This window comes from Dromiciops gliroides, chromosome 2 (assembly GCF_019393635.1).
Source record: "Dromiciops gliroides isolate mDroGli1 chromosome 2, mDroGli1.pri, whole genome shotgun sequence".
Taxonomy (NCBI): domain Eukaryota; kingdom Metazoa; phylum Chordata; class Mammalia; order Microbiotheria; family Microbiotheriidae; genus Dromiciops; species Dromiciops gliroides.
The window spans coordinates 111,396,859-111,421,884 of record NC_057862.1 but is presented as its reverse complement, the minus strand read 5'-3'; the positions used below and the strand labels follow the sequence as shown (position 1 = coordinate 111,421,884).

Here is a 25,026-nt window from a genome sequence, read left to right as displayed (position 1 = left end):
GGGAGGGAAAAAGAACAATTAACCTACTCCTTAGATTCTCACTAAATACTAAAAGTAGTGAATATTAAAGGACATAAACTCACTTTTAGATAATGTCCTTCTTGCATATCCAGTCTAATAGTCTTTTGCCTTAACTTTCCAGTCTTTCTTTATAGATCTTGTGAGGGGGATGGCTTAAGAGCTTTATATCCACTAAATGTCAATATCTTTTCAAGATAAACTGGTGGTCTAGTCAATACCTCCTCTGTTTTATATTTGTGAATTTGATTTTTCAGTCCAAAGTGTAAGATTTTACATTTACCTTTATTAAGTTGCATCTTAGCAGATTCAGCTCAATGTTGTAGACTATTCTATCTTTTTTTATCCTGACTTTGTCATCTAGTGCAGTAGTTGTCTCTCCTGGCTTTGTGTCATCTGCAATTTTGATAAGCGTGTCATGCATACTTTATGAAGCTGGCTCTTTCTCAGTTCTCACTTTTCTTCTAGCCTTGCACTGAAAGAACCAGGAGAGTTGTTATTACTGAACCACTATCGTTAATTTGGTTGGTTGGCTTTTTTAGTCCATACATCTGGACCTTTGTTTTTCCATAGATGAAGGGAGCTCCTATTGAGGAAACTCCTCTATCAATGGAGATCAACATCTGTTCTGAAACTTTGAGAGAGTTGCCCTGGGGAACTGAGAGGTTAGGTAATCTGACCAAACTCAAACCACAATATATCAGAAAGAAGACTTGAACCTCAGTCTTCCAAGATCAGCTTTCTGTCTACTCTGCTGTGTTGCCCCAATTACTGATTTTTGAAAGATCATAGAGATCAAGAGCTATAGCAGAGAACTGGAGAAGAGCAAATGTTCCAAGTTTCAAAAGATAAAGACTGGAGCCTACAAACCTTTGGCCATTGAAATTGACTTAAAATGCTGGTAGAATTCTAGAAAGTATCATTGTTAGTGAAACACCTGGAAGAAGAAGTGTTATTCAAACTACTTTATCAACAATTCATGAAAGACACCTAATTTTGGCGGGGGTGGGCAGTTGGGGTTAATCGACTTACCAGGGTCACACAGCTAGTGTCAAGAGTCCGAGGCCAGATTTGAACTCAGGTCCTGCTGAATCCAGGGCTGGTGCTTTTATCCCTGCTCCATCTAGCTGCCCCGACACCTAATATCTTTTAAAGCATTACTAGAAGTCTATAGTTGACCACTCCAAGGAGACTGTGTTTGGCCCTATACTGTTTAAAATTTTTACCATTAATGACTTAGAAAAAGGAAGAGGTCCATCAGTCAATCCGCAAGCCTTTGTTAAGCTCCTAGGATGTCCTTATCAAAATTGTAGATGAGCCAAAGCCAGGAGAAACAGCTAATATTTTGGACAACAGGTCCAAAAAGTTCTGAACAGATCACACTATTGAGCTAACTCCAATAAGATGACATTTAATAGGGGCAGATGTAAAATCTTAAACTTGAATTCAGAATATCGACTTCATAAATACCAAGTGAGGAATCATGACTATACAACAAGTCCATCGTTAAAAGGTCTTTGTGATTGTGGTAGATTAGAAGCCCAGTATCAAGAGTTAGATTGATAGGGCCAGCAAAGAAAAGCTAACTTGTTCTTAGTCTACATTAAAAAATATGATGAAAAAAAAATATGATGCCCAACACCATGTAGATGGATGGTCCTGCTTTACTCTGTGCTGCTCAAAGCACATTCTTGGGTACTGTATTTACCTCTGGGCACCACATTTTTGGACGGACATTGATAAGCTGGATTGTGTCAGTAGAGAGCAACTAGGATAATAAAGGTTTTCAGGATCACGCTATATGAAGATGGTTGAAGGAACTGAAAACATTTTACCCGTAAGAAGAAAAGAACTTAGGGAAGGACACAGAGTTATAGGTTCACAGATCTAAAACTTTAAGGGACCTTAAAAGTCATCTAGTCCACTCTCCCCTCCCCAGCAAATTTTGCTGATGAGGAGACTGAAATCCAGAATATGATAGGGTTGTTATATGACAGAAAGATTAGAATGGTTTAGCTGGGCCTCAATGGACTGCAAACTGAGATTAAATTTAATGGGAAAATCCCTAGTAATCAGAGGGTGTCAAAAGTATGTTGGAGAAGTAATGGGTTCCCCCTTATTTTAGATGTTCAGGCAAAAACCTGAATGACCAGGAGAAGATCTTGTTCAGCTGTTGATGGCACAGATGTCATCTGATGCCCTTTAATACCAGAACTGTAATTCTGTGCTAGGAAAGTACTTTATAAACTATAAAATGCTGACATACGAATGTGAAATAGTATTCATTCAAGATTTAACAAATATTGAGTGAGTTCTGTTCTGTGAAAGGTGCCATTACGTATTTTTATTACTAAACCTTGCAAACAAGCTTCTGAATTAAATTATGAGCTTGGACACAAGATCATGCCTTAATTATTTTCTTTCCCTTTCACTCCTTCTGAGCTTTGCCTGTGTATAATAGTTAGTCAATATGTGTTTAAATGATTGAATGACATTTAGTCAGCTTTGACTGCCCCACCATGAGTCTATTATTTCCTATCTGTTTGACCTTGAGCAAATCACTTAACCTTGTAGGGCCTCAGTTTCCATGTCTGTCAGACAGAGGCATGGGACTTGATAAACACTAAAATCCCTTCTTGTTCCAAATTGTATGTTACTGTAAATCCACAAAATCAGCACACTTCTTTAAAAGTGGTGGAAGAGGGGCAGCTACGTGGCGCAGTGGATAGAGCACCGGCCCTGGATTCAGGAGGACCTGAGTTCAAATCCGGCCTCAGACACTTAACGCTTACTAGCTGTGTGACCCTCGGCAAGTCACTTAACCCCAATTGCCTCACTAAAAAAAAGAAAGAAAGAAAAGTGGTGGAAGAGTACTATAGTCATAGTCCAGACCAGTTTCTCCTCATGGTAACAGGGCTACAGCCAGAAGAAACTCTACGATCATTTTGAATGTGATAGATTTAGTAGTATGTTAACCCTTTGGCCATAACCTTTGAATACTGCATTATCTAGAGCAGGAGTCAGAAAACTATGACCAGGCGGCCAATTGCAGGCTATTTTTGTAGGCTAAAAATGTTTTTTACATTTTCAAATAAAGTTTCATTGTATTTTAAAATGTAAAAAACATTCTTCGTTTACTGACTACACAAAAACAGGCTGCTGGTGGGATATGGACCTCTGGCATTTGCCAACCCCTGATCTGGAGGAAAGCTATATAAATATTTAAACTTCCAGTTTGTTTACTCCATCTGACTGCTGTGTTTGTGTTTTCCTTCTAAGGCTACATATTGATTTTAGAAAGAGGAAGAGAGGAGATACGTAGTGGAAGGGAGGAAGGGTTGACAGCCAGAGCAGATAGTTACTGTTACCATTAAGCTAAGGCAGTTTGTCACCTTTCCTGGGGACTTCCACGCAGTGGTTGAGTCATCAGGCATTTTCTGGGAAAAGCCAAATCAATTCTACCACCTCTGGTAACCATTATCCTCTCTCACACGCAGTCTAATATACAGCCTGTTGGTTTCTTAATAACTGAACTTTTTTCATTTTGCCCTGGTGGGTTTTCAAAAGTCCTCAAATTGAAAGTTGGGGATTCTATTTTTTAACTGTAGACCATAGCTTTTTTGCTCATTTATTTTATGCATTCAAGAAAAACTGTAGGAAAAGTATAGGTCTTTTACTACCAGAAACTATATAAGTGCAACTTCTAGTTGAAAATGAAATGAGCTGATCCATTCTTGTTAGATAAAAATAAAAAACATGGCATATCAATGAGTAATGAGTCAGTATTCAAAACAATATAACCTGTCTGCTTGCTTACTAGCCTGCTTGATCATGCCTAAGACTGATTATTTGCGGTGATCAGTAGGTTCTAGGGTCTAGGGTATGCACATCATGTCATCTCAGGACATATATCCAATCCTGAGGATGGGATATAATAAGATTCTGTGATAGGTAGGTGAGGGAATAGTTAGGAAATTAATAACTTCTCCTTCAGTGAATTCACTTTCAGAAACTAATTGTTCATTGTTTTAAGTGTCATTCTTTAGCTTTGTTCATCACAGGTGAATGTATAGCCTGAACTTCAGGTTCATTTGTTAATAATACCCTGGAGATGGGTGCTTATTATATCCATTTACAGATGGAAACTGGGGCAAATAGAGGTTAAGTGATTTGCTCAGGGTCACACAATTAATAAGTGTTTGAAGTTAGTTTTGACACTCAGGTCTTTTCTTTGTCTTTTATAATATGTTACTATTCATTGTTTTGTGGTTATTGCTCTTTTCATTTACATTGTTGAAGCCATGGGTATGTTGTTTTCTTGGCTCTACTTACTTCTCTGTGGCCAGGTGAAGCTGTACGTTAACTGGTATCCTCCTATAAACCCTAAATTAAGGTTGCCTTCATGAAGCATTATGCCAAAGAGCTACCAAATTAACTTTGAAGTCAAGCTTTCTTCAGAGATAATTGATACTATCAGATAATTTCCACATACTAATTCTAATAAAAATGTTTTAATACTGTATGTGATGTTTATGGAAGGATCTTCCACAACTTGAAGTACTCTATTTCATAACCTATGAGAACCTAGGGTCACCTCGATTTGCCGGCAAGCATTGTGTTGAAGTTGGGAAGGCGTTCACATAACCAATCTAGAAGCAGAATGGATCTGTCATCAGAGGAGCAGCTCAGAGAGACTCATCACCAGAAGGCCTCTAGATGATCATTCTATTTTAGCCACAGCAAACATAAAACTGTCTACTAAAGTTCAAAGGGTTGCAGTTTAATCAGTAGAAATGGTATAGCTTTTAAAGTATAGAAATTGGCGTTTTCATAAAAGTAATAATGAGGCTTTTTTTGTTTTGATAACTTAGAGGATAAGATTTGAGTTTTTGATTATAAAGTTACTAGGGATTTCAGCACAGCTTGGTGCATATACGTTGGTCCTATCTTTACCCAATGGTTTTCTGATTTACCACTAAGAAAATGAGTATTGTGTTTTCAGCTTAATTCAGCAAGCATGGGGGCAGTTAGTGGCACAGTGGATAAAGCCTGAGTTCACCATCCTCAGACACTTGGCACTTACTAGCTGTGTGGACCCTGGGCAAGTCACTTAACCTTCATTGCCCTGTGCGGGGCCCCCCCCCCACCAAAAAAATCAGCAACATGTTTAAATGCCTACTGTGTGCAAGAAGCCTCTCCTGTGTCCTAAAGACACAAAGCTGTTTTTCTTCTATGGTTGTGTTTAACATGGTTTCTCTTGTCTAGCTATACATTTAGCATTACAGGCAGTTTCCTATTTAGGTAGGTCTTTCTCACGTCCTTCCAGACAATAACACTGTGTGCAGTGTCTGATCACTAACAGAGTGATGTGATAAGATGGATGCTTCGGCATTTGCCTTGTACACACCTTCCAAAATGTTGTAAATTTTCCTGAGTTTTACTTGCTACATTCTGTATTTCTTGTTATTCCCTTCTTTAGACAAAACTTGCCAATGGCACCTCCAGCATGATTGTGCCCAAGCAAAGGAAACTCTCTGCAAGTTATGAGAAGGAGAAGGAGCTGTGTGTCAAATATTTTGAACAGTGGTCAGAGTCTGACCAGGTGGAATTTGTGGAGCATCTTATATCCCAGATGTGTCACTACCAGCATGGACACATAAACTCATACCTCAAGCCCATGCTACAGAGAGATTTCATAACTGCCTTGCCAGGTATGTTAGCTGGTTTTTGCAAACCATAAATTTTTCTATGGGATTGACTCTAATTAAAGAAAAGTTTTGATAACATCTGGTACCATTCTAATGGCAGTGGTTCCAATCTGAACAAAATCTCTTTTTAATATGTTAACCTTGTTTTTTAAATTGTCCCTTTTATTTGAGCTCCCTCCAAGTAAAAGTATAATAAAGGAATATTTTTTAAATAATGTTTCCTTCATCCTCTTCGACCTCTTTGTACCCTCATGATTTACCACAGTATACCCCAATAGAACCCTATCTTAGGAGATGTCTTGTCTGGCATCTCTATAAGCAATCTTGGTTTCAATTTGTATTTGTTGTATATTAATAATTTATTTTTTATAAGTTTGATCAGCAACCAGTATAAATTCTAGGATTGAATAGGAAACATTTTTAATTGAGAATCTTAGAAGGGTACCTCAGGAGCCTTGTTATGAAGTTAAATATGTAAACTCTAGGTTTTACAACCTCAGTGTGCTTAGTAACCAAATAGCTCTTGAAAAACTATATAAATATGTAGGCTATGAGAGACTTAGAAATCTTTTTTTTCCTTTTGTGCCTAAGTACTTAATGGTAGTAATCTAACACAACAGACAGGCATATTACTTTGGGAAATTCTGCCTCTTAGGTAAATATGAGGATTGTACTACATTAAAATCAATTCTTTTTTGTTGTTGTTTCTTTTCCTTTGTTTTCTTTGGGTTTTTTTTGGTTTTGGTTTTGGTTTTTTTGCAGGGCAATGAGGGTTAAGTGACTTGCCCAGGGTCACATAGCTAGTAAGTGTCAAATGTCTAAGGACAGATTTGAACATTTGACACTTACTAGTTGTGTGACTCTGGGCAAGTCCACTTAACCCTCATTGCCTTGCAAAAAAAAATCTGTTCTTAAGGAGTAATTAATATTCAAGACTTACTAAATTTCAATTATAGAATATAGAATTAATTACCCTGAAGAATCTATCTCATATGAAAATGTTTTCAACCCCAAAAGTTAAATTCCATCAATTATATTTTAATCATATCTTGAAAATAAGCATTTTAGTCCTGAATTTAGAAATGTATCTTCTTTGAAATAGAAAGTAGATTCTTACTGACTTTGAGAATTGGTAGTATTAAACACATTGAGTGGTGATTGATCTTGACCATGTTATGCGTGCTTGTATTATCATCCAGAGGGGAAAGAATACACAAAATGAGCTTAGTGTTCTCTTTCTTTTATTTAGTTTGTGCCTGAGGGAATTGGGAAAAGAGGAGGCTCTTCTGAAACTGTGAGTCGGTAGAAAGCTTCTGAGGTGACCTGTAAAGAGAAATAACTTGGAATGTCTCTGTCTCGCTTGTGCCATAAGAACAGCAGCCAAGAGAAAGTTTGTTAGTGCAGCCATCCTCTTTTATAGGCAACTGTTCTTCAGAGGCCTCAATACAGATTAGGATTGAATGGGTGGTGAAGAATTTTAATTGCAATGACTTTATCCAGTTAAAAAAAAGAAGCACATTTCCACACAGAATATTTTTACAGTTGTCCTATCGTACAGTCACTGAGATGCTGCCAAAATTATTGGCCAGTTAACAACAGACATATATTAAATGCCTATTATTGGCTGGTTACTAAGGATACAAATGAAAAAATGCTAGTCTCTGCCCTCAAGGAGCTTATGTTCTAGTAAAGGGTAACAACAATAATAATGATAACTAATGGAGCTTAGGAGAGGCTTATGAAGGATGTGGCATTTGTGCAGAGCTTTGAAGGGGGTTGGGATGCCAAAAGTCAGAGGAAGGGAGGGAGAGCCTTCCAAGCAGGAGGAGCAGCTGGTACAAAGAGGGGGAACAGCAGGGAGAGAGAGCACATGTGGCAAAGTGATGGGAAGTCAGAGCAGGACGTAAGGGGCTTCAGGCCACTGAAGCTTCTTGAAAAGAGGAGTTAACATGACCAGACCTGTGCTGTTGATAATATCAGTTAACAGCTGTAGGAAGAAAGGATTAGAGAGGAGAGAGAGCAGAGGCAAGGGAACTGGTTAGGAGGCAATTGTAATAGTCCAAGTAAGATGTAAACTGGGGTAGGGGACAAGTGAGTAGAGAGAACAGGATGGATGCGAGATATATTGTGGAGGTCAAATACCTAAGGCGTGGCAACTGATTGAACATGGGGGAGATTTCCAGGTCCCATCACCCATAAGATGAGGAGCTAGATTGGAGACACTTTCTCCAGTCCTCACAACATCTCAAACCTCTCCAAAATAGGAATTATGTGGAGATAAAGCAAGTTCAACTGTGTCCATAATGTGAGCAAGAGATTTCAAGCACACATCCCATAGGCCACATGCAACCTACAGCATTAAAATGTAATTAGGAAATATTTAACAAAATAAATAAAAATACTGTTTTAAAAAATACAGTAAAACCTATGTTAATATGTAATGGCCCTTGTTTCTATTTGAGTTTGATTCTGCCTGTTGAAGGCATCAAGAACCTCAAGAAGTTAACAACCCAATGAACTAAGAGTAGAGAAGGCTAATCCTTAATGACTTCAATTACTGCTTCTTTCCCACTGGCCATCATGCACTAGCACGGCTTCATAAACCAACTCATGGGCTTATAACAGAATTCCTCTCTGCCTTCCACCCTCCCGACCTTCTCACCTTAGGGAACCAAAAATCACAAACTGGTTGTGTGGCTTGAACTGCAGCATGGCAGCATACTATGCTTCACTGTTGTTCAGCCAGACAAGAGGAAACTGGGCAGCATGTATAAGTCTCCATGGAGCCTGGGGGGAAAAAGGAGTGGGGAGGCTAACATCCACCTATAGCCATTTCTTTCTTCTGCTGCCCCACAAGACATGAGACCATGGTTTGCAAAATTTGAATTCCCCAGTATGGGAGGCACATCTAAGAATATAGCAAGGTCTAACTCCTAGGGAAATGGCATCAAAGGAGGGACGGAGTAAGAAAGTGAGCACTAAGAGAAAGATTGACAGAGATCTCAGAAAAATAGCTTTCTTAAAGATCTTGAGCACCAGCAGTAAACCAATAGGGAAAATTGTAAAACAAGGAAGGAAATATGACCTCCAGATCATCTAAACAAATTCAGAAATCCTATAATATTTCAAAACAAAGGAAAATGAACCAATACCTAGTGAGGCAGTGAACCCTGTGGATTCCCAAGAGAGCATAGAACTATAGCAGGAAGTTCCCAAATAGTTTAAGAGAGAAATATGAATTATGAAAAGAGAATTTATAATATGTACAGTAGTAGTAATTGGCAGAATAGAAAAACTTGAATCCACAGTGGCAAACGTCACCAAAGAAACAAAAAATTCCAAATTCCCTTAAGTGAAGAACAATCTGGAGGAGAGAAGCAAAAGGCAATGGTATTAAAAGAAAACATCTCTATGAAAGCAAAAGATCTCTATCAAACCAAAACATACTGATCTTGAGGACCGCGTGCAAAGAGACAAAGGCGCATAGGTCTCTCAGAACAAAATGTTGGGCAGCTAAGTGGTGTAGTGGCTAGAGTACAGGGCCTAGAGTCATGAATACTTGTTTTCCTGAGTTCAAATCCAGCCTCAGAGACTTAGTAGCTGTGTGACCCCGGCAAGTCACTTAACCCTGTTTGCCTCAGTTTCTTCATCTATAAAATGAGCTGGAGAAGGAAATACTCCAACCACTCCAGTGTATTTGCTAAGAGAACCCCAGATAGGGTCATGAAGAGTCAGATATGACAGAAAACAACTGAACAACAAAAAGAAAAAAGCTCTAATTGAAAGAAATTACAGATTCTCTCCAGGGGGAAAATGCTATCCTACAAAATCCAAGACACATAGTGGTTAAATTGAATAATTCCAGTGACAAACAACAGATTCTGCAAGCAACCAAGAAGGACCTTCAAATATAAAGGAAAGGAAATCTAAATAACCCACCAGAAACCAGAAGAGGGTATAATGGAATAAAATGGAATAATGTGTTCCAGAGAGCAAAGAAGCTCAAGATGCAGCCCAAGCCAGTCAGTCAGTAAGCATTTATTAAACGTCTACTTTGGGACAGACACTGCTAAATGCTAGAGGCACAAAGAAAGGCAAAAGATGGTCCCTGCCCTCAAGGAGTTCACAATCTAATGGGGAACACAACAAGCAAACAAATAGGAACAAACAAGCTATATAGAAGATAGGTAGGAAATAAAAGGCATTAAATTTTTTCTCATCTAAGGTTTTATTTTCATTTTAATAGTATTTTTCCAATTACATGTAAATACAATTTTCAACATTTATTTTTTGAAAGATTTTGTGTTTCAAATTTTTCTCCCTCCCCCTTCCCAAGATGGCAAACAATCTGATGTCAGTTATACATGTGCAGTCATGTAAAAAATATTTCCACATTAGTCATATTATGAAAGAATAGAACAAAAGGAAAACAAAAACAAAAAAAGTAAAAATAGTATTCTTTGATCTGCATTCAGCCTCCATCAGTTCTTTCTCCAGATGTGAATAGAATTTTCCATCATGAGTCTTTTGGAATTTTGGGTCATTGTATTGCAGAGAAGAGCTAAGTCAATCATAGTTGATCATGGCACAATATTCTGATTCTGCTCACTTCACTCAGCATCAGTTCATATAAATCTTTCTGAAATCTGCCTGCTCATCATTTCTTATACCACAATAGTATTCCATTATATTCATATACCATAACTTGTTTGACCATTCCCCAATTGATGGGTACCTCCTCAATTTCCAATTCTTTGCCACCACTAAAAGAGCCACTATAAGTATTTTTGAACGTACAGGTCCTTTCCCTTAAAAAAAAAAATCTCTTTAGGATACAAACATAGTACTAGTATTGCTTGGTCAAAGGTTTGATTGCCATTTGGGCATAGTTCTAAATTGCTCTCGAAAATGGTTGGATCAGGGAGCAGCTAGGTGGTACAGTGGATAAAGCACCAGCCCTGGATTCAGGAAGATCTAAGTTCAAATCCAGCCTCAGGCACTTGACACTTACTTGCTGTGTGACCTTGGGCAAGTCACTTAACCCTCATTGCCCTGGAAAAAAAAAAAAAAAACAGAGTGGTTAGATCAGTTCACAATTCCACCAGTGATGCAGTTTTCCCACATCTCCAACATTTATCATTTTCCTTTTCTGTCATATTAGCCAATTTGACAGGTTTGAGATAGTACTTCAGAGTTGTTTTAATTTGTTTTTCTCTAGTCAATAGTGATTTAAAGCAAACCTTAAACTAAATGTGGGGTCATGAAAAATTTGACAACAGTAAAAGGTCATGTATACCAATTTTATATACCTATATACCCAGGGTCATGTAAAAATTTCTTGGACATCTTTTACGTCTTTTTGTAGTGGCTAAGAATTGGAAATCGAAGGAATGCCCATCAATTGGGGAATGGCTAAACAAGCTGTGGAATATTATTGTGATACAGTATTATTGTGCTACAAGAAATGACAAACAGATTTCAGAAAGGATTTGAAAGACTTATATGAACTGATGTATAGTGAAGTGAGCAGAACTAGGAGAATGTTGTGCACAGTGGCAACGATATTATTTGATGAAGAACTGTGAATGATTTAATGATTCTCAGCAATACAAGGATCCAAAACAATCCCAAAGGACTAATGATGAAGCCTACTATCCACCTTTAAATAAAGAACTGATATAGATTGAACACAGACCAAAGCATGCTATTTTCTCTCTTTCATTTTTTTCTTTTATTCAAGTTTTCTTATACAAAATGACTAATATGGTATTGTTTTACATAATTGCACATGTATAACCTATATGTGATTGCTTACCACCTCATGGAGAGGGAGGGAAGGAGGGGTAGAATTTGGAACTCAAAGCTTTGAATAAAAATGTTGATTATTATTTTTTAAAAAGCAAATGAAACAAAGAAACTTTTTTTGAAGAATATCATATGAAAAAAAATTTTGGGTGAAAAGGGGTCACGTGGAAAAAGTTTAAGGAGCCCTGATTTAGAGCATTTTTTCATATGACTATAGATAGCTTTGATTTGAAAGGCATTAAAATTAAGAGACGTTGGGGAAAGGTTTCCTGGAGAAGATGGGATTTTAGTTGGGTTAGGAAGGAAGGAAACCGGGAGGCATAGATGAGTGGGGAGAGCATTGCAGGCATGGAGGACAGCAAGAGCAATGCCCAGAGCTGAGGGATGGAGTACCTTGTTTCATGAAACAGCCAGGAGGCCAGTGTCATTGGATCAAAGGGGGGGAGGGGCAGGGATAAGAAACCTAGAAAGAGGAGACTAACTTATAAAGGGCTTCGAATGCCAAACAAGATTTTGTGTTTGATCCTGGAGGGGAGAGGAGGCCACTGGAATTTATTGAATATGAGGGTGAGGTGAAACCTGATCCTAATTATCAATGAAAAACATATAGATGTTCAGTAAAAGAAACATTTGAAGCATTTCTATAAAGAAAACCACACCTGAGCAAACTATTTGCTTTTCAACAGACAACAAATGACAGAAATACAAGACAGGTACACAAATAGTGCAACCTATAAAGGCACAATCTACAAAATAAATTACCCCAGGAAAAAAAAGGAAGAAAAAAATTTTGAAAGAGAAGGACAACTTTAGGTTTAACAACAACAACTAAATAATATCAGAGAAGACCATTAAGCGATTTCTTTCTAAAAGTATACAAGGAGACATGGGTGGAAGTAGAAATCAAATAGAAGTGATGGTAGAGAATGTCCCAACACCAACCTATTGGTGAATCAGTGTTTTTTTGTGTAACTAAACTGCAGAATGGAAAGATGCATAAAAGGAGAGAGGGGAGGAAGAATGTAGAGGGGAATGTGTGTTGGACCCTAGCCAAGTCAAAGGTTAGCACTAAAAGTAGTTTCTCAAGAAGAAGGCCTAGAAGAAATTGGGTGAGGAGGCAAAGAGAAGGGCTGAAACAAGAGGAAAGAAAGGAGGAAATAGAGTTTCAGTGAAAGTGAAGAATGCTCCTATGGTAGGAGAATGTTCCATAATGGGAAATGGTTATCTTACAGTGGGGTACAAGCTATAATATTAAATGGAGGATGAAATGGTCAGAAAATTAACTTGACAGCCTGAGTGGAGGATGGGCTACAGTGGGTGAGAAACTTGAGGCGGGGCAACCAGCTAAAAGACCATTGCAGTAGTTTAAGTGTGAGGTGAGAAGGGCCATGCACAAGTGCTGTCATGAAGGAAAAATCAGTAGAACTCTAAACCAGATTAGCTATGAAGAGTGAAGAATCAAGGATGACACCTAGATTGTGAGCCTGGGTGACTGGGAGGATGGCGGTGCCTTCAACAGCAATAGGGAAACGTGGAAGTGAAGAGGTTTGGAAGGAAAGATGCTGAGTTCAGTTTTGGTCAGTGTTGAGTTTAAGATGTCTATGAGACATCCAGTGTGAGATGTTCAGTAGGCAATTGGAGATGTGAATTGGGAGGTTTAGTAGGGGAGAGGTTATGGCTGGATAAGTAGGTCTAAGAAACCTCAGCATAGAAATAATCATTGAAGCTACAGTAGCTAAGAAGATCATCAAGTGAAATGATATGGAGGTAGAGAAGAAGAGGACCCAGGCCAGAACCCTGGGGAGCACCCACAATTAGCAAGCATGACTTCAATGAAGACACAACAACAGGGGCTGAAAAGGAGCAGATCAGACTCCTTGAAGGTTTTCTACTGTAGGAGAAAGTAGTGTCACAGAAGCCTAGAATAAAGTATCAAGGAGAAGATGATGATTGCAGAGAGGATCAAGAAGCATGAGGATTGAGAAAAGTTCATTAGATTTGGTAATTAAAAGATCCTTAGTAACTTGAGAGAGAACAGTTTGGGTTGAATGATGAAGTTGGAAGCCCAATTGTAGAAAGTGAAGATGGGTGTGAAAGGAAAGAAAAGGAAAGCATCTGTTATCGATGACCTTCTCAAGGATTTTAGCCAGAGGACAGAGAGATTTGGGACAATAGCTAACAGGGAGGACTGAATCAAGTGAAGGGGTTTGGGGCTTGTTTGTAACAACCAGTAAGCAGGGAGAGAGTGAACATAAGTAAAAGAGTGGCAGTGATAGAAGAAGCAATCTACAGGAGAAAGTGAGATGGAATGGGATCACTTGTGCATGTTGAGGGGGTCACTTTTGATGGTTACCTCTTCACATGTCACAGAGATGAAGAGAAGATGGAGGCACAAAAGCATCTTAGTGATGGTATAAGATGAAGAAAAAGGGAGCTTTCAGGTAATAGTCTCAATTTTTTTCCATGAAATAAGAATCAAGATTCTGAAGGTGAAAAGGTGAAGGGAAGGGGAGTCATGGCAGGTTTAAGGAGGGAGTGTCACAGAAATTCAGGGTGGAAAATATTCAGGGGTGGGGTGTGATCCATTGTCCTTGCATTTTTAGTCATTTACTTCTTTTGTCTTATAGTGATATTATTAAAACATAAATATTTTTCTGCACATAAACTTTTTCCCCTCTTCCTTCCCTTCACTGAACTTTATCTCCAAAGATGGAAGGGTTGTATCTTGTCAAGTGTGCCCCTGACTTGCACTTATGCTGCTTAAAGAGGGCATCCCTAACTTGGATCTGTATTTTCTCTATTTCTCCCCACCTCTTACCACTTCCTTGTTGTCCCAAATACCACAATACAAAGCATACTAGCCCTTTTCTCCACATATGCAACCCCTATCTCTAGCATATTTTAAATATAAATGTTTTACAAAAGAGCTTTTGAACTGCTGTAGAAAAGAAATGAGAAATGACCCTAATATAAAGATTTTGGGGATCTGTATCACAGAGTTTGAGATGCCATCCATAGAACTTCCCCATCCCCTAGTGCTGAAATCCATGTAGATAGATGTGTTTTGTTTTCTGGATTCCTTTTTATTTTTAATGTCTTGGGGGTTTGCTGGTTGTTAACTCTAATTCCCTTTTCTAAAGAAAGATAGGAAATATTCTTTATTTCTGTAACCTTATAGAAAAAAATATTAACACTCATTTTATCCAACTCTGTGTTTCAGAGAAAAACTGGACCACACTAGGGACAATGATGTGTCTTTACAGTAGACCAAATGCTGTTTTGTCTTTAAAGCACCTTTTGAAGAGAGGAAAAAACATTTCATATTCCCATTGTTGTTGTGGTTTTTTTACAGCTCGAGGCTTAGATCACATTGCTGAGAACATTTTATCATACCTGGATGCCAAATCACTGTGTGCCGCTGAACTTGTGTGCAAAGAGTGGTACCGAGTGACATCAGATGGAATGTTATGGAAGAAACTCATTGAGAGAATGGTCAGGACAGACTCTCTATGGAGAGGCCTGGCAGAACGGAGAGGATGGTGAGCTTTTTCAACTTTCCTGCTACTACAGAGCTTCAGGTACTGGGCATCTATAGCCATTGGAAGCCAGGTGGTGCCTCTTAATACATGGCCCAGTGGCCCAGCTTGCTTGTAGCAAAAATAGGAAGGGAAATATTTTCTCCCATTCAATTCAATGATTTTCCTTTGGGCAAGTGCTTTTTAAATTATGTAAAGTAGAGCTAATGAAATCTTGCAAATAAGAACAGAGTCTGCTTGCCCTTTTAACTGATATTCTGTAGTCTCAACATACATTAATACCCGAGGTCATCTAATCTAACCTTCTCATTCTACAGATAAGAAAACTGAGTCCTAATGAGGAGATTAAGTGACTCTACCAAGGTTACATAGGTAATAAGTAAAAGAGGCTGGATTTGAAGGCAAATCCTCTGGCTCTGGTTTTCTCTGGATATTTCATAGTTTAATCCCAAAAATATCATTTTGGGGGGATTATCTGGCTAATAGGCTCATAGACTTCATTCAAACAAAGGGTGTTTCACCAAAACTTCAGGCTGCTCCATTAACAGAAGAGTAGCTTTTTCTTAAAACTTCCTTGCTTTGGGAAAATCATCCATATATAATTTTCTGTCCAAGGGTATCTCTAGGATATGGACGTCAAGAAAGCCAGATATATATATTTTTCATAAACAAGATAAAGATGGCACTGCATGCATTTTAGCAGGTATAAAAAATGGTGTAAACATTTGTGTTCTCACATGTCTCCAAATTAACATCATCAGCTGTTTATCTTGTATCATAAAAAGATGAAAAATTATTGACTATGAGGAATACTTTTAAAAATAAAGACTCATCCAAGAATATTTCTGAAATATGTGGTTCCTTTTGTAATTGGAACTCAGTATTTAAACACATTAAAGAGGCTAGCATTTCAAAGGATTCTTTCATTCTCTTTGTCAGGAAAATTTCTAATAAAACCAGTTACCAAGGGCAAATTTCTCAGCATTTTTTAAAAACAAAAATTGCATTAACCAAAGGTATGCTAATTTCTATTGAGATTTTCTATTTCCTACACAATATGACTCTTACAAGCTTTTGTTCTCTCTTTTTTTTCAAACTTTTGTTTTCATAAGTAACTATACCTTTGAAATGAAGATTTGAATACTATGTAAGACAACACAAATAAAAACAGTTACATAATACTTGTTGTCATCAGTACCACCAAAATCAGTCTGTCAAATAGGGAATTCCATTCAGTAGTTCTTTATTAAGTTACCTGCTATTTGCCAGGTACTTAACTGAGCTGAACCCTGAGATTGCCAAGCCAAAAATCCCTGCCTTCAGCTCTTTTAGCATAGCGTATCTGGTTGCTACGGGGCAGCTGGATGTTGAAGTAGATATAGCACTAGGCCTGGAGTAAAAAAGACCATAGTTCAAATGTGACCTCGGACACTTAGCTGTGCAACCATGAGCAAGTCATTTAACCTCTGCCTAAAACTGGAGAAGGAAGTGGCAAACCTTTCAGTACCTTTGCCAGGAAAACCCCATGGACAGGTGGTGGGTCACAAAGAGTCATACACGACTGAAGAACAACAAAAGTCGGTTGCTCCAGTAGAATTTCAGTGTACTGATACTGCCAATACTAAAAATTCCACAACTGGACGTTCATTCCCATTCTTTTAGGTTAATTCCACTGGAAGCAGTAACACTTTAAAACTTATTTTAAGTTATCAACATTTCAATGTGAATGCATAAGTTTTTATAAAGAACAGAAAAAAGCTTAAAGAAAATAGGTCACTATGGGAAGTTGAAAATACCAAAAGCAGACTTCACATAATTAATAATTGTACTCAAGTCTGGTCCTACATAAAACCATTTTAATTACAGTTGCAGCCAAACAAGCTCACAGGAAAATGTGTTTCTTGCATTTTCCAAGATGTGAAATCCAAGTCAACCAAGATTCGATACCAGATATATGGCTGCTGCTCCTACAGACTTTCCAACTACAGAAAATTAAACTTATTCCTGCTGTCTTTGTCTTTCAGGGTTCTGATTTCATTCCCTCTGCTCCCCCTGCATCTGCAACATCCCGCCTAACTTGATGTAATCCCATGAAATTAAAACCATTTTGATTATCATATCAAGACTCTGTATATTACTGTTAACATAAAATCACTTTATCAATGCTGCTTCCATTTCTTCATATTCCCTTTCTTCCTCTCATGATGGATGTTTACCTCTTTCCTTTCACTTTTCCTTCCTTGTGCTTTATTGAAGCTTCCTTGAACAACTGCAATAGCTTCCCCATATCTTCCATTAGTCACTCCCTTCATCCTTTGAAATATGTCCCAAAAAACTCACCATTTCATTGAAGTCTTTCAGTGATCTACCTTTGCCTGCACTCTATCTTTGAAGATTTCTTCAAATCCCTCCATTCTAAAAGTAAATACAAACTACCAATGAAACTTTAGGCTCTAAGATTTAGCTTCTTCTCAGCAGTTGTATTTTATATCCAAATGGATTTGTTGATCTTCTTTAGATTGTACCCCTGTCCCCCCAAGGCAGGAACTCTGTCATTTTTCTGTCTTGTACAGTGCTGAGTACACTGTCTGTGCTCAATAATGATAAGTCTTAAAGTATAATAAAAGACCACTTGGGAAAAGCCCCATTTTCTTAATCAGCAGGCCACATTTTATGATAACACTTTGCTCTTAATATTTAACATTTATCAAGCACCCACACTCTCATAGGTACTAGCGTTTCACATAGAAGTGGTCCCTATTGTCAAAGAACTTAACTTCCTAAAAGGAGTTGGCATGTGAAACAGAGAAAGCAGCAAAGAAGCATGCACACCTAGGTTTTTTTGACATCCAGGTGCCCTTTTCTCTAGCACTTTTGTTTGGCAGCTGTTCAGATGCTAGATGCGGAGTAAATTTTTTAGGAAGAAATGAGGATAATGAGTTATATTCGTATGTTCCAGGATCATTGTAGAGCAATCAAGCATCATCTAGCATGAAACCTTACACATGGTATGGATTAATTGTTTGCTCAGTGAATAAATGATGCCCTCCTATTGTATTAAGCCAACTGCCTCGAGAAATGCAGTAGAAAAAAATGACAGCGCTAACTTTGAACATTTTGCAACAATATATTCCCTATGCCCTGTCTAGGTTGGTTCTTTTCTCAACTATGACTTGAAGTATTAGGACCCAAGCTATAGATGTAAATAGATGCAGGTGAACAAATGGCCTCTTTCTTTGACATACCTTGAATTTAGTCAGGGCACGTACAGGTTCCCCTGAGGTGCCTGTGTGCTAGGTACTAGGAAGTGAAAAGGAAGACGGGCTTGTTTGGACGTTGGCATTTACCAGTATTGTAAGCTCTTGTTTCAGAGTACCATGATTAATTTCTATTATAGGGCAACAATTCATTCACCTTCAACACACTGATAAAATAACTTTTTTCAAGGTGGCACATTTTCGGCCAATTTGCCTTTGAACATATTCTTTTTATGCCTTTCTTTTGTGAACATGTGCCCTCTCTTCCCCCATTTCTTTTTCCAAATAAAAGCATTTTGGCCTCTTCCTTGCTAGCTTAGAATATTCTGTATCAGCATAGACAATAGAGCTAGCTATCTTCCTAATAGGAAATTTTCTCAACTAATTTTCAAGGTGTATAATAAGGAGAGGGCAGGGGAGAAATACTCCTGGAGACATCGAACAATTAATTATATTGTAATGGAGCTGTAGAGGGAGGAGTGGATGACTGGCCCAGAGAAAACAGCATTTCTCTAGTGCCAGGATTACACTCAGAGGCATTTCTGCCTGTCTTCACTTTGCAAGGCACTGTGCCAGTCATAACAGCAGTTAGTACGCCCATAGTGGGGTTTACTAGCTTCCACACCGTGTTTGGTGGGTCCTTAACTTCAGGATGAGGAATTAAATTTTTTACACAGCAGGAAGTGATTGCCATTTACTGAATTTTTTTGTAGCAAAGATCTAGCTTGGGATATGAGTATTGCAGAGATGTGCTGTCATAAGGAAGGAGATGCTAACAAATGTTGCTTACTAGGAATCAAGCAAAGGCAGGAAAACGTGTACGTGTGTGTGTGTGTGTGTGCGTGCGTGCGCGCACATGCATGTGTGCATACACCTAGCTGGAAATACACCTGTGAAGGCTGATTTCTGCTTTAAGGCTTGAGAGCATATAGCTTGTAAGCATTTCTTTTTATCTTGCCTCTTGCCTGCTTCTAGATACTCCAGTGACCCCCTTTTGTTTTCTATTAGAGTAAACTGAGTTTCCACTTTTAAAGTATATCCACATTGTCCAATAATGTGTGGATAACTGATCAACCAAGGAAGCTAAGCCCACACAGGTAAAGGCCTAAAAAAGGTATCCTCTAGATACCCACTACAAGGCTCAATTGATCTTGATATCAGCTTTACCTAGTGTAGGAAGGACTGTTGGCCATGCATTCTTATTTTCAGCCATATCCACGTGGTGTACTCACCCATGATAGCACCATTTTCAGAAGTGAAAGACAATGGAATATTCATTCATCAGAAGAGGAAGTAGAGTAGCATGTGAACACTACCAGTACTGACTTTATCTCTTCACATTGTGCAAGTTACTCTGTAGTCTTACCTTAGAAATCCTTATAGCTGGCCATCTATGAAAGTAATAACTAGCTTATACTACAACTATAACTCAAGATTCCTACTATCCATGGCCCCAGAAGCCAAGAAGTCAGCAAAGTACATTTTATGTGTGTGTTGTTCTTGGCTGGAAAAACCCTGTTTTATTAGAAAACAAATAGCTACTAATTGGTCTCTGTAAATAATGCAAAACACAAAGAGTCAATGCTGCCTCAGAGTTATGTCTTCTTGGCTTAAAACTTCTGGAATCAAGATTAAATTCAAGGGGCGGCTAGGTGGCACAGTGGATAGAGCACCGGCCCTGGATTCAGGAGTACCTGAGTTCAAATCCGGCCTCAGACACTTGACACTTACTAGCTGTGTGACCCTGGGCAAGTCACTTAACCCCCATTGCCCTGCAAAAAAATAAAATAAATTAAAAAAAAGATTAAATTCATACCTTACTAGGTGGTTTTGAGGATCAAGTTAAATATATGTATAAAAATATTTTGAAAAAGTACAAAACACTATATAAATAAAAGGTGAAATTATCATTAATAAATGTTTCTTGTCTTTTAGGGGACAGTATTTATTCAAAAACAAACCTCCTGATGGGGTTGCCCCTCCAAACTCCTTTTACAGAGCACTTTATCCTAAAATTATACAGGACATTGAGGTAAGAATCTGTGTGAATTCTGTGTGAGTTTGTAAAATTTTAATGAAAACTGTTGGTTTGCTATAGTAACGATCTTATGGCATATACATACTTGAGCCAAGGGATATGAAATTCATTAATTTTAGTTAAAAGGTAATTTCTTAAAAAGTGATTAAGATTCTTGCAGTCTAGAAAATCATGAGCCATACCTTTAATCTTTCCATCACTACCTATTAAAAACAACCTTCTGAAGGTGCTTGAAGTTTTTATCTCATATAATGGTGAGATTTGGTAGGTGCCCCTGAAAGATAATTGAAAGTTAAATTCAGACAGTACTAACAAAAACTCATCAGTTGAGATAGTCAATCCATATATTCAGATAGAATGCTGAGCATATGAGGCTGATTAATATGCGAACTCTTTTGGCAGGGTCAATTTCTAAAGTCCTAGAAAAATGAAACTAGCAGATGGAGAAGTGCTGTTAAGTCGATAAGCATGAAGTGTGCATCATCTGCCTTTCCTTGTCTTGACTCTTTTGCTTCTGTGACATCAAGAGAGAAAAGTCAAGTGATTTTGATTGGCCTAATTGCTGCCACTTTGTCACCCATCCCTCACAGACAATAGAATCTAACTGGCGTTGTGGAAGACACAGTTTACAGAGAATCCATTGCCGGAGTGAAACTAGCAAAGGAGTTTACTGTTTACAATATGATGACAGAAGATAGTAATGGCCTTCGAGACACACTATCAAGGTGAGGCTTCATCTATGCTCACTTAGGGAGCTGAGATAAAAGGGCAGCCATCACTCAAAGTAATTCAAAACATTAGAATGGAAACTTTACCCTGAAAGGCAGAGGTGAATTTTTAGAGCTTCTGAGGTATACATTTCACCCCAGACCTAAAGTGTTTTTTCTTATAAGTGTATGCATTTACTAGAATCAGATTCAGGTTGATGTGTTCTGCTTCTACCCAAGATGGGCTGTTCCTTACAGTGTGATTGGTCCTGCAGTAATTGCATACTACCTTTGTTCTTCACTGAAACCAGATAAAAATCTGTTTTATAATTGAAACCACAGATACTAAAAGTTTTTTTTAAACTCTCGCTTTACATTAGAGAAAAAAGTAACACTGCACACATCCCACATCAGTTTTAGTCTAACTGCAACGCAGCACTGCCATGATAAAACCAGTCGACATTGCTGCATTAGCCCACTGGCACAGTGATCACAAGAGTCTGAATCCTTGTTTGCCTTTCCTAGATCTGGGATAAGAACACATTGGAATGCAAGCGAATCCTCACAGGACACACAGGATCAGTCTTGTGCCTCCAGTATGACGAGAGGGTGATCATAACCGGGTCTTCTGACTCCACCGTCAGGTATAAGGGACCAAGGACAACTCGCTGGGGCTCTGGAACCTTTCCCTTCCATTCTTCTTTTGTTTTCTCGCTGTCATTGAGATTTAGTAATTTTGTGTCTATCCTGAGGAGCATGTTTCTAATACATCTAAGGAACAATATAAAATCATGATATAAAATTCTAGAACTAGAAGGCTCACTCCCAAAACAAATCATATAATTTTGCATTTTTGTGCATTTAAAAATATACATTCTAAGTTATATAGTTACTATTTATACCAGAAAATTATAACCTTCCCATTCTGGCCAAGTGGTATTTAACTTGTCATCTTTATGGCAAACTTGTACATTCCCCTAAAAAAAAGTACCCCCCAGGAATTACATGTCCATATGATGAAGTGTTGGTTTCAGGTGGTGACAACCATAGTATGGCGGTAGAACACTGCAGTTTAAATTTGTTTAGGTGAGTGATACTCTCTTCTTGCTAGCCCCTCCCCTGCCATCCCTGCAGTTTTTAATTGCAAGCTTCACTAAGGGAGGGGGCACTCAATTTCCAGAGGCGTTAGTGATTTGATGACATAGCCATTATGCTGCTGGAGTCCAGTGTAGTTTGAGTTCTGGGTACCGACAGCACTGCAGGAAACCTCTGTAAGGAATTTGGCCTTAAGCTAAAGGACTTAGCAAACATAATGCATCAAAAGTAACTTCTTTTTTTAAATGGGGAAAAGAAAAACCAGCCATCCACATTGTTAGACACTCTTGAGTTAAGTGTTTACTATAGCAAGTTATCCTCTGTGGAGACAAGCTACTCCTATTTCTGGTCTGTTGGCTTAAAGGCGTAAACTGCCTTAATCCTCATTGTCATCAACAGCCAACACTCATGGAGTGTCCAAAGGAAAAGATACTTTTGAGGATTATATTGTTCAAAGAAGGGGAAGAAATCTGTTATGGGAGTGGCAAAGGGGAGAGAAGTGGACTAACAGCTATTCTGTAAACTCAGATAGCATTTCAAACAGTTCGATTCATGGAGGGCAGTTCTTTATCATCAGCACACACACAGGTGCTGACACAAGTACACACAGGCACTAACCGGAATACACATGTGTGTGTGTGTGTGTGCGTGTGCATACACACACACACACCCCTAGCTCCTATTGTCCATCAGAGCCCGTTTTCTGAAGTCAATCTCAAAGCTTTCAATGAAGGTTACAGTAGCTCACCACAACATCTTGTGAACCTTTATGTATATTGTTGAATGAATTGTAGCATGAAATTTTCTTCCCGCCTCGTTCACCTACCCAATTCCTTTTTTTTTCTTTGCAGAGTATGGGATGTAAATACAGGTGAAATGTTGAACACACTGATTCACCACTGTGAAGCAGTTCTTCATTTGCGTTTCAATAATGGGATGATGGTGACGTGCTCCAAAGACCGATCCATCGCTGTATGGGACATGGCCTCCCCCACTGACATCACCTTGCGGAGGGTGCTAGTGGGACATCGAGCTGCTGTCAACGTTGTGGACTTTGATGACAAGTACATCGTCTCCGCCTCAGGAGACAGGACTATCAAGGTGAGAAAGTTGAAGTCCCGTCAGCCTGGAGACCATTCACCTGAAAACTTTAGCAAAGGCAAGTTCATGTTTAAATGTCACTTCAGGATGATTTTCCAGCTAATGTAGGGACTGAGCCAGGCTGAAATGAATAATGAGTTTGAGAGGCTTCATTCCCATGATATTGCTGAAGGTGGGAAGGACAGGTATGTTTTAAGTTCAAGAAAACATCTGTGGGGGCAGCTAGGTGGCGCAGTGGATGGAGCACCGGCCCTGGAGTCAGGAGTACCTGAGTCAAATCCAGCCTCAGACACTAACACTACTAGCTGTGTGACCTCTGGGCAAGTCACTTAACCCCCATTGCCTCACCAAAAAAAAAAAAGAGAAAAACATCTGTAATATTGAATTGGCCTCAGTCCATATTTATTGGGAACTTCTCAGACCTAAAAATCAGATGCAGATGAGTTCTAGATCATTCATACTACCCATTATATAAAAAGATGACTTTTGATTAACGGTCCTAGAGATGCAGGACTTGGGCTATCACACCTGGAGCTTGCCAGTAAAAAAGCCCCAATGAACTACCAAATACTATTTTTTTGTCTCAGGTATGGAACACGAGTACTTGTGAATTTGTTAGGACCTTAAATGGCCACAAGCGAGGCATTGCCTGTCTGCAGTACAGAGATAGGCTAGTAGTGAGCGGCTCATCTGACAATACTATCAGGTGAGTAAAAGCTAACCCTTTCAGAAAAATTACAGCCCATCCCATTCACTTATCCCTATGGTTTCTTGGATCCACAGGTTGCCCAAGTTTCAGTGATGGCATCATGTTTTCATATTATTCTCTTTCAGACAGACAATTTTCAAATAAAGTGAATCTCTCAATTGTAAAAATATTTTCTTTAGTTCCTTGCAGGACATAGACTACTCTTGAGAAGAATCAGAGAAGTAATTTTTTTTGTTGATGAGCTAACTAAATGTTAAACCTATGTAAAGAATATATATATAGGGCAGCTAGGTGGCGCAGTGGATAAAGCACTGGCCTTGGATTCAGGAGAACCTGAGTTCAAATGTGTCCTCAGACACTTAACACTTACTAGCTGTGTGACCCTGGGCAAGTCACTTAACCCCAATTGCCTCACAAAACAAAAAAAAAAAGAATATACATATAGCTAGCATAAAAAAAAAAGATAGTAGACTTCAGATAACTAGATAGAAGTTGGGGGTCCTTTAAGAATGAGATTTTCGGGGCAGCTAGGTGGCGCAGTGGATAGAGTACTGGGCCTGGATTCAGGAGTACCCTGAGTTCAAATCCGGCTCAGGACACTTAACACTTCTAGCTGTGGTGACCCTGGGCAAGTTCACTTAACCCCAATTGCCTCACTAAAAATAGTAATAATAGTAAAATAAAATAAAATGATATTTTCTTTCTCTAAAATTACCTCTGCCCAAAGCCAAACGTGGTAGCCTATGTATACCTGTGATCCTTGCTACTGGAGGAGGGCTAAGGATGGAGGATCTCTTGAGCTCAGAAGTTCTGGGCTGCACTAGGTTAGCCATTGAATAGCTGTAGTGAGTCAGGCCCTGGAAGTGAAGGGAACAATAGGTTGTCCTCAAGGAGAATCAAACCGCCTGGCTGGAAACACAGCCAGTCAAAGCTCCATGCCGAACAGCAGTGGGAATGGGCTTATAAGCGGCTGCTGTACTCCAGCTTGGGCAAGTTTAGGACCTTAAATGGCCAAAAGAAAAGTGCAAACCAAGAAGCAAAGTCCCTTCTCT

At 38.7% G+C, this 25,026-nt stretch overlaps 1 protein-coding gene across 1 annotated transcript in view; it reads left to right on the top strand.

The window, feature by feature from the left end:
• BTRC (beta-transducin repeat containing E3 ubiquitin protein ligase) overlaps positions 1-25,026 on the top strand; it is a 195,187-nt gene that overhangs the window by 158,166 nt on the left and 11,995 nt on the right. Inside the window, 7 exon segments of the mRNA XM_043983934.1 lie at positions 5,498-5,729; positions 14,884-15,070; positions 20,260-20,356; positions 20,953-21,087; positions 21,595-21,713; positions 23,016-23,265; positions 23,853-23,971. Coding sequence (XP_043839869.1) covers positions 5,498-5,729; positions 14,884-15,070; positions 20,260-20,356; positions 20,953-21,087; positions 21,595-21,713; positions 23,016-23,265; positions 23,853-23,971 — 1,139 coding nt within the window.